The sequence below is a fragment of the Stegastes partitus genome, unplaced genomic scaffold (assembly GCF_000690725.1).
Source record: "Stegastes partitus isolate 25-593 unplaced genomic scaffold, Stegastes_partitus-1.0.2 Scaffold1396, whole genome shotgun sequence".
Lineage (NCBI taxonomy): Eukaryota > Metazoa > Chordata > Actinopteri > Pomacentridae > Stegastes > Stegastes partitus.
The window spans coordinates 66,835-77,343 of NW_007579127.1; the positions used below are offsets into that span (position 1 = coordinate 66,835).

General features: G+C 40.3%; 1 protein-coding gene across 1 annotated transcript in view; it reads right to left on the reverse strand.

Annotated features, from left to right (window-relative positions):
• Window positions 1-10,509, reverse strand: part of LOC103370263 (plakophilin-4-like) — a 75,043-nt gene that overhangs the window by 25,809 nt on the left and 38,725 nt on the right. Inside the window, exon 6 of the mRNA XM_008299250.1 lies at window positions 9,400-9,874. Coding sequence (XP_008297472.1) covers window positions 9,400-9,874 — 475 coding nt within the window. The remainder of the gene's footprint in view (window positions 1-9,399; window positions 9,875-10,509) is intronic.

Consider the following 10,509-nt stretch of genomic DNA (forward strand, 5'->3'; position numbering starts at 1 on the left):
ATGCACTACTTTTAGCGACTAAACCAACCACTGACAAACTATTTTCCACAACTCATCCACGGCATTTTGTTTTTACGCCATTTGTATTTCATCTTTTCCATTTGGAGATCTGAAATGTTTAATAATTTAACTGCTTTTATCAATGCAATCATGCAATTTCAAAACAAACCATAATTCCAGTTTTTTTCAGATTAGCTGAGCAACCGTTTAATCCCGCTGCACCGCTGCCAGCTGCAGAAATACTCTCTATAAGTGCCTTTTTTTTCCATATATATGTGTTTTCTCTGCTTCTTTTAATCTGTTTTGACTCAGAAATTGGTCGAAACCTCAGATTTTTATTGGATTCCACGAACAAATGAAAGCGAGAGCTCATCCTGCAGCTTACGTTGGCCGCTCACCAGGTTTGGCTACCGGAGCTACAAGTGTCGCTGATCAGTAACAGCCTAATCTTGTGTATCCATCTACTGCTTATCTCCTGCATGTAATCTGGGATTACGCTGGATCTGCAGGGGAGCCGGAACGAGGACTTAGGAGACGTATTAGGCCACTTAGCAGCACTGCAGGATGAAAAATCAGCCGGCGAGCGCGAGCAGGAGGCGTTTTATTTAGTTCACCGACTCCCACTCGAGAGAAATTTTCACACATGCAAAAGCACAAACACAAAAGGTGCACGTCGGCGAACAGAAAACAGTGAAAGCAGCGACGGTGGCGGCGTCACGAGGGCTTTCGTCAGCTGATAATCACACGCTGATGCTCCACGGGGGCCTTTGTGATAGGAAACGCTCTTATGTGGGTCAGTGGGAGCGGCTTAGAGGAGCAGGAAGCGAATCTGCTGCAGCATCAGCATCTCCGGCCACAGACCGGGGAGGAGGCGGTCGATGGAGAGTTAATAAATCTGCCTGGAGTTACTTTCAGAGCCCTTTAAACATCAACAAGGCCCTGTGATGACGCTAAATACACCCAGTGTTTACTATGGAGCCGCTCTTTCAACCGCCGCTATCAAAATAAAAGCATGAAGTCTGATTAAATATGTGGATTTTTAGCTTCTAATCAGGTCACATAGACGTTTATCTTATGATTAGGAGATCGTTTCTCGTGATTAAAAGATCTCAAGTTGGCTTAAATAATTCAGTTCTTTCACAATAAAAGTCCACTTTGTAGGATTTATAGAGATCTAGCTGCAGATGCAGAATATATTATTATCAATTATGTTTTTATTAGTGTAGTAAAAAAAGAAAGAAAAGAAATTGTGACATTTCTGGCAACAAATAGTGCCTATAAAATTACAGTAAAATATCTTTTAACTATGAAAAAGTGTAAAATTACAGACTTTTCTTTGTATATTTTTTCTGTATTTCACAATTTCACAAATTTGTGCAAAAAAGAAATTACAGAAAAATATCAAACATAATTTAAGATTTTCCCTTGGCTGGATTTAAATACAAATTTCCACTGGTAGAAAACAGAAAACCTCTATTAAATAGACTAAAATCACAGAATAACAACATAAATACAACAGTTTGAATGTTGCTTTCATTTAATTAACATCACAGTTGTGTTATTTCACAGAATTATTCAATTAATCTACAACATTTATCTGCAGCATCTGGAAAAGTGGGCGATAAACGCGATAAATGTGAATTTTTCACTGACTTTCGGAACTCTTTTAGCATCACAGAGGCCTCGGTGATGACGTTAAGTTTGTTCGTCATTTTTTGAAATTTGAAGCCGGCAGCAGCAGCAGCTCTGGAATAAATCCCTCATCCTTCCATACGAGGCACAAAGTTTAACACAACAGTAAAATAACGAGAAAGTTAAACACGGAGCTGATCATAAGCGACTCGTACGTTTGCTCGTACGCCATCGATGTAACGGTTTAATTTGCTGCATTTGTTTTGGCTGTTTGGACAACTTGTCGCCACGGTAACGACACACGAGGCTATAAATAAACAGATTTATTTCATAAATAGACATTTATCGAGCAAACAGGAAGTAAAATAGAGTTTCTGCCGCTTAAATGTGAGACTTGGAGGGTTTTTGTTGTTCTGAAGCATCGTACACGTCTAAACTACTCACTGCAGTGAAAAAAAAACAGATTTTAGTCAATTATTTATTAATTTTATTTAGCTCAAAATGACAACTGTTTGTCATCTACTTGTAGCTCTGATTTCTTCTATTTGTCATCTTCTTTTATCAACAATTTGAACCATTTATTAATTATATTTATCTCAAAATATTAACTATTTATTGTTTAGCTATATTTTCAACTATTCATTAATTGTTCTTAATTGTTAATTAATTTCTTACTTTTAGCTGTAATTTCAATCATTTATCCTCAACTTCTGGTGAATAATTTCTCCTTTTTATCGCTTACTTTTAACTCCAGTTTCTACTATTTAGTCACAACGTTTAGCTATAATTTTAACTATTATTTATATTTAGCTCAAATTATAAACTGTTTATCCGCAACTTTCAGCTATAATTTTAACTCTTCATTAATTGTATTTAACTCCCATTTTTAACCATTTATTTCTTACTTTTAGCCATGATTTCAAGTATTTATCTGCTACTTTTAACTACAATTTTAACGATTTATTTCCTGCTTTCAGCTAAAATTTCAACAATTTATTGATTTCATTTACCTCACAATTCTATCACTTTATCATCCTCTTTTAGCTACAATTTCAACCATTTATTTATTAACAATATTAACTATTTATAATTATATCTATAATTTAAACTATTTATTTATAAATATTTGCTACAATTTAAACTATTATCCTTTACTTTTCGGTATAATCTCAACTATCTATTCACTACTTTTAGCTCCAATTTCCACTAACTTATTAAATATATTTAGCTCATAATATCAACTATTTATCACTGACTTAAACCTACAATTTCAGCCATTTATTTATTATATTTAGCTGAAAAACTTCTACTTTTAGCTACAATTTCAACTATTTAACCCCTAAGTTTTAAAACATTTATCCAGCTTTCACTCTATTGATGCACGACATTTAGCATTCCTGCACAACCTTTAGATAAGTTTAAATACAGATGCGCTGCTCTGAGCTTTAGTTCACCTTTTTCTTTCACATGCAGGTGCAGGCAGACTCAGTTTAAACATGGATCTGTTTCCTCTGACTGGACAGAACGATCGTTACAGAGACGCCACCTTGACACTGGATTAACTAATCCATCAGAGCGCTAACCGACAGGCCGATCAATGACGAGAACAAGCAGCGATGCAGGACTTTAAACTCACCGCGGCTGCAGCTGAAATCAGAAAGCAGGTCTGACTGCAGCTCGTCACCTGAACCGAGTCCAGCTGCAGGTTCAGGTGTCGCCGAGCTGCTCGTCAGACGACAAGCTGGAGCACAGATTCAACACTGGAGTCCTTCTCACCCAGGAGTGTCCAATCCTGGTCCTGGAGGGCCACAATCCTGCATGTTTTAGATGTTTCCTTCTTCCAACACACCTGATTCAAATGATCAGGATCAGGCTTCTTTAGAGCTTGATGATGAGCTGATCATTTGAATCAGGTGTGTTGGAAGAAGGACACATCTGAAACATGCAGGATTGTGGCCCTTGAGGACCAGGACTGGACACCCCTGTTCTAACCGTTTTCATTCACTGTGGCTCATTTTTCACTGCAGTATAAAATCCTGCAGCTCCGTGGAAACATGTGCAACCGTTGTGTGCATTAAAAACAACTAAATCAACACTTTTTTTCAACAGGTGTCACCAAAACTGCACCAAAACTCGACACAACTCCGTATTTTTGGTTTGCAATGCTTCACTTTTGGCAGATTTGTTGACCAAAATCTGAAAAATCAAGGACATTTTGTTTATGCTGCAACGCAAAAACAAAAACTGCAGCAGGTTTTGTCGCACGATTAAATGAGAATTTAGCTTTAAATGCCTCAGTGAACGTCTTCTGAAAGGATTTAAGGCTCATTTAGGAATCATTTTGTCAGAAAACAAAACTTTGTTGGTTTCTAATCCAAAAGTTTTGACATTCTGAGAAATAACCACCAGCTGTGAGACACATTTTTATCCCATTTTCTACTTTCTACAAGTCCAGAAAGCTGTTTCTGAGCCGTGCTGTGTTTATTTATTGCTCCAGTACCTCATATTCTACATGATTTTGTTTGGTTTTAATCTTTAATATGTCGATTATCACACCATAAATAACACTTGAGGCTCTGAACCTTAATATTTACACTTTTTCGGGACCAATCATACTTTAAAAAATAACTTTAAGGTGCTTCAATGCAGCAGTTATCTGTATTAAATGTGTCTGTAGAAAAAGAAAATGCATCTTATTTCCTCTTTGAATTAGTTTTTGTTGTTTGTTTTAAAGCAATTTTGCAAAAAAAGGAATCAAATATACAAAAAAATACCTCATTATTAATAAATAATCAGGGCTGAATATCAGCTCAGAGATGCCAGAAGACACTGGTGGACATTTCTGCATTAAAAACCGAATCCTGACGGTGATATTAATAGAAATGCTGCAGCGCTTTCCTCTGGAGGATATTATTATTATTATTAGTCCTTCAGTAAATATCTGATGTCCTGATTACATGCTGCTGCTGCTCTGCGTGTGACATGTTGACAGAAATAAACCTCCTCTGCTGGAGAGTTTTAATAATATGGATCCACTCGCTCAACTGCCGCCGTCAAAATAAAAGCCTGACGTGACGCCTGACAAAACATGTGGAGCAGGAAGGAAAGCGCAGCTCGTAATCAGGTCACAGAAGCTTCTGTCTCATAACGACGAGATCGGTTCTCGTGATTAGCTGCCAGATAAGGTCTCCAGTTGTTTTCAGTGTTCTTAAGTCTGTAAAGCAGGAAGTTAATTCAGCTGTTCTTTCACATTAAAAGGATTTAGAAGAATCCAGCTGCAGATGGGGAACATATTATTATTAATTATGTTTTATTAGTGTCATAAAAAAAGAAATAAAAGAAACATTTCTGGCAGCAAACAGTTCCCATAAAGTTCAGATTTTTCTTTTTTAATCATGTAGTTGAATTTAAGCAGAAAACGTCTCTTAAATGGAATAAAATCATTGAAATGCAACATAAATACATTGAAAGTGCACCATTTAAATGCTGCTTTCATTTCAATAACAGCATAATTATGTTATTTCGTAGAATTATTTAATCCATCTAAAATATACGCCTGATAATGTACAGAGTTCTATTTTTAAAAAAATAAAGAAAATTGAAATTAACATTAATTTTACTGTCTTTTAAATCTTCTTTTATGTTTTTTCACGTATTATTTTCATTACAGTTTTAATATAGACGTTATTTACAGTTTTTTTTTTACAGTTAACGTGTAAATTTGAATTTTTTACTCGATATCTGTCATTAAAAAAACAGGAAAAATCTAATAAATAACCGTACATTTATCATTTTTCAATCACTGACATATCTACATATTTATTTATATAACAGTAAATACAGGTAAAATAATACTTTTTCTATTTAAATACAGAAAAAACATCATTTAGAACAATATAGATTTTTTATTTTTATTTTTTCCCGTCACCATGTTGATGTAAACTTTTTTTCTGTGACTTTTTTCGCTCTAATATGCAAATAAACTGGTGGAAAGATTTAAGGCGCCATCACGCTACCAAACAGCACAAACGCTGCAGCATCAATAAATATGAATCTGCTCTGTTTATGTTGTTCTTTCAATAATACATTCAGGAAAACGCAGCGAGGCGCTGCTCGCTGCTAAAGGTCAACGTTCTGGCAAAGCGCCTGCTGGAAGGTTGATTGTGGAGGAGAGGCTGTAATTAAACGGGCCGATTAAAACGCCACGGCGGCGACACGAGTTGGATCTTTGTAGAAATATTTAGTTATTCAAAAGGTCGATCTCCTGCATGCCAGTGTTTCATGTGCAACACAATAAACTGCCAAAAAGTGAGTCAGAGATGGAGTTTGGTTTCAGCCGCTCAGGCCGATTGATGCTAACGCGGTTTGCCTCCTCGGATGTCGATCTGCTGAACAGCACAGACGTACCGAGGATCCGTGAGCACAGAACTTCTGGCTTGTTTTTCCCTCAAACTGCTGCACATCAATCGAGATTAAAACTAAGCCCGAGTTCAGAACATCTACCTGCTACAAGTGAAATCCTCCCCCTCCAAGATTACACTCTTTATTTTTCATAGTGGCACGCATCAAATAAAATATTTTATCAAACCCAGCAGCATTATCTGCCAGTGCTGCAAGATAATTCGACTAAAACCGCCATGAAATGAGCTCCCTAAGCCCGGATAGCAGATAAGATCACCTGCCGAGCTTGCACTTTGCCTCAAAGTTATTTTGTTCAACGCGCTGCTTATTGGATGATTCCCGCAAAAAAAAAAAAGGATGCAGGAAAGTCTGCAGAGTTCACTGAGAGCGTTGTGAGCTACGATATTAAACCGGCGCCGCTCAGTCATCTGTCCCCGGACAAAGAGGAGGTGATTGAATCAACAGAGGGAGCGGCTCTGTTTGTTTACAGGATTTGCTGAAAACACATTCGGAGCATCTTCTGCTGCAGCAGCAGCAGCGACTCTGAGGTTTTCTGAAGCAACAGAGCAGATTCTGCTTGGATTTGACCCGACAGCCCTCCGGGGCACGAAGCGACCTCTCCAGCCGCCGCATCACGGATTCAAAAGACGCAGGACAAAAGGAAAAAGGCTGCACCTCTCACTCAATGTGCATCCACCAGCCTTCCACGTCCGTGCACCACATAATGCTCAACATGGAGCACGTGAAGATCTCTGAGTTACACCTGAGACTTCATCATCCTCCTGAAGACAGAGCACAGATGGTCCTGCACATGTTGGTTATTTAATGCGGCTGTAATGATTTTATGCAGGATGTAACGTCTCATATCAAGCTAGCAGCAGAAGCTTTCATTTGTGGTTGTACAGCTGTGTTGTCGTCCTTTTTCTACAGTTTTTCGATGCAAACTTAAACATAACGTCTTCGGAGCTTTCGCAAAATTTTTAGCAGCTTTGCATCAAAAATTTGACTAAAAGAGGCTCACAAGTGCATTGACAGAAAGGGGTCGATAGCAGGTGGCGGACATCTGCTCATTCTTGTATTTCTGATTTCGAGGGGAAACCGACGAATTAGAATAAATTGTTGGTGCTTCTTTCTTCTGGTTGGATGTTTAAAGATATGTTACTGCTGTGGAAATGTCCTCAGTGTGAACATCGGCTGTTTTTTTTAAACAATTTTAGCACCAATTGTTGAAACCACTGATGCATCCAATGCTGTAGTTTAGAGAAACACTTTATCTTTAGACTCCACCAAGGTACAGTTTGTGGTTAAAGAATAGCCTGAAAAACACTACGAACGGAGAATTGTTGCTTTTAAATCAGGATTTTTGTTTGGATTTTTACAAACATACGATTGATGAGCTTTCAAAGGCAGGATTTGTGACCTTTGAATAAAACCGGGCGAGCTGTTTCCACTCTTTAACTGTTAGATGACTGTAGAGTACGGTAGGTATGTAGTGAAGTTTGAAGTGAATTTAAAGGCTAAAATCGTAACTGGTAGTTTAGTTGATGTTGTGTTGGGATGCTGGTCTCTGGATTTGGTTTATTTAATGAACAATATGAAGTGTTTGTCAATCATTTTAATTTGGAATTATAAAAATGGAAAACTGAAATTATTGTTGATGGATTAATTGATTAGTATGGGTTTGTGTTTTTATTTTTAAGGTTTTCAACTAACAAACACTCAACCTGATTCCTTTTTGAAAAGAATAAATAAAGATGGAAAATGAGTGGAGCTGACCAGCGTCCTCTGTTGGCCTCAATGAGTCCAGTTTAGGCAGACAATTAAAGCTCAGAACCCAAACAACTCGACATTAACCCTCGAAATCCCAAAACAGAGTTTCCAGAGCAGCGAGGAATGCCCAGACCTGTACATCGAAGAGACTAAACAACCGCTCCACAAGCACATGGCTCAGCACAGAAGAGCAGCTCCTCAGGACAGGACTCAGCAGTCCACCTGCATCTCAAGGACAAGGGACACTCACTGGAAGACAACAACGTACAGATTTTGGCCTGCAGGGAGGACAGATGGTTTGAGAGAGGAATGAAAGAAGCCATCTAACTGGAAAGACCATCCCTCTACAGAGGTGGAGGTCTGAGGCATCACCTCTCACCTGTTTACAATTCAGTTCTAAGATCTCTAACCAGGAAGATGAAACCGCCTTCACACCTAGCCACAAAGACCCTAACAAACCTCCTTGTGGCAGGAGGAGCCCTAACGACTCACATAACGAGGGGAGGAGTAACAACCCCCAATTGAAACTCAGGTGTTCGTGGCTCCTTAAGGATATAAGTATGTGGATCTCCCAACTAGTCAGTCAGACCTGATGAAGCCTCTTCGATGAGAGGTGGAACGTCTTCAAGGAACTCAAGCAAGTCCAGTTGCTACGATTAATCTACCAGAATACATTCAGCATGATGAAACATCTTCTGGTGCGAAAAACGCTGAATTTTCAGAGGTTAGAAGTTTTAAAATATCAAAAGTACGTACAGCAACCTTTCTTTTCTAATATTGTTAATACTCTGGGCACATGGAAAGTAGCTTTACATGCTAATTCCAGGTATTTTCAATTTTTGTCAAATAAATAATCTTTAGTCGTGGTTGTTCTGTTTCCGTAGAGCTGCGGGATTTTATATTGCAGTGAAAAATGAGCCTACAGTGAAGAAAAGTGCTTCTTGGTCATAGACTGTATAAAAGATGGACGTAGCAACCGGCCCTGAAAATGAAGCCAACCTGGAAGTGTCAAAAACCTGCAATATCACTACGTCCACTAGCTGCTGGCTCCAAAAAGCCCTGGCTCCCATAGACTTGAACTGGAAAAGAAGTGATCACAGATCATGAAATACTGCATTCCTACAGCTCAGGATTTTTTTCTTATTAGTTTTCATGGTCAAATCCAGAGATCAGGTGGCCAATCTGAAAATAAATCAATACTGAATTTTTAAAAAATCGTCAACATTTTGCGGGGCAAGGGGCGTGGCTGGCTTGATTGACAGTCGGCTGCAACCATACAGACGAAGCGAGCAGAAGGTGGTAAATGTGGGCGGGCAGAGAGGGCCCGCCTCTCAATCCGTCTGACCAATCGCTGCTCCTATGGCTCCGCCCCCCTCCGACAATTTTTGCGTCACTGGCTCCAAAAATCCAAGATGTCAACCAGGAAGTAGCAAAACCCTGGCTTCATTTTCTCAGTGCAGAAACCAACGGGTGACGTCACGGCAGCTACGTCCATCTTTTATACAGTCTATGTTCTCGGTGTATGGTGCATGTAATTTTAGTCGACAAACTGACTCCTCCAGCCACCAGCGTGATATGAACCGACGTGGGACTGACCTATGAGGCTGTCGGGTCGGGGCAGAGCGCTCCTCTGGTACAGCCCATACGGATCGGCTCCGTAGGCCAGCGGCTGGCTCTGTCTGGGCAGCGTGGATCCGTAGTGCTGTGGCACTGCCGTCATCCCCGAACGCAGCGGCGACCCCGTCAAGCCCCGCCCCTCGATCAGGGAGAGGGTGGAGCCTAACCGGCCACCGCCTCCGAGCCCGCCCCCTCCTCCACCTCCGCCACCACCGCCCAGGGCCTGGGTGCCATCAGTCGGGGAGGTCGGCGACGGGCAGGAGGGTGGCATGGTGGTGCCGGGGAACACAGCAGCCAGCGGTTTGGGCTCGGACAGGATGGGAGAGTCATAGGTGCTGCCTTGGGACGTCCGCAGGGAGATTCGGGAAGGTGAGACGGTGCCGGCGGTGCCACAGCCGGGAGACTGGCTCCTGGAGGGGAGGGACGCCATCCGCCGCAACACCCGGCTGGACGGCTGGGAACGGGAAGGAAAAACAGGTTTAGTGCTCCAGATCCTGAAAACGTGACATTCCATCTGTCTGATAATGAGGTGTCTGGTTTTATTACACCTTCCTGGAATGCCCTTTGAGTTCCACAGCTCATTAAAAAAAGTACTTTTGAAAGGCTTGGTATCTTTAAAAAACTGCCAATATTACACCATTTACTTCAACGGTTTCTAAACCATTTATCTGTGACCTGCTTTCCTTTCAAAAAACTCAACTAAAGACTAAAGACTAAAAACGTAACAGGTCACCAAAGCTAGTTTGTTCTACGTGTCTTAGTTAAAGGATTGCCATAAACAAACCATGTGCATGAACCAAATTCTTCAACCGTGGAGTTATTAGTTGTCAAACATTCAGAGCTATCGGCTGAACTGCAGGCTGTGTTTACACAAAGCAGACAGGAAATAAATCAGAGCGACTAAGAGGAACATAGAACCTACTGGGTCAATAAAACAAATGCAGCATGGCTCAAAAATAGTGAACAGAGGAGCACGACGTTAAACGATACAGTCAGCATGGTGAAACATCTCTGTCGTGTGAAAAACGCTGAATTTGTCGACAAGTGTGGGATGCTGAGAAAACGTTGCACATCCATCCATCCATCCAT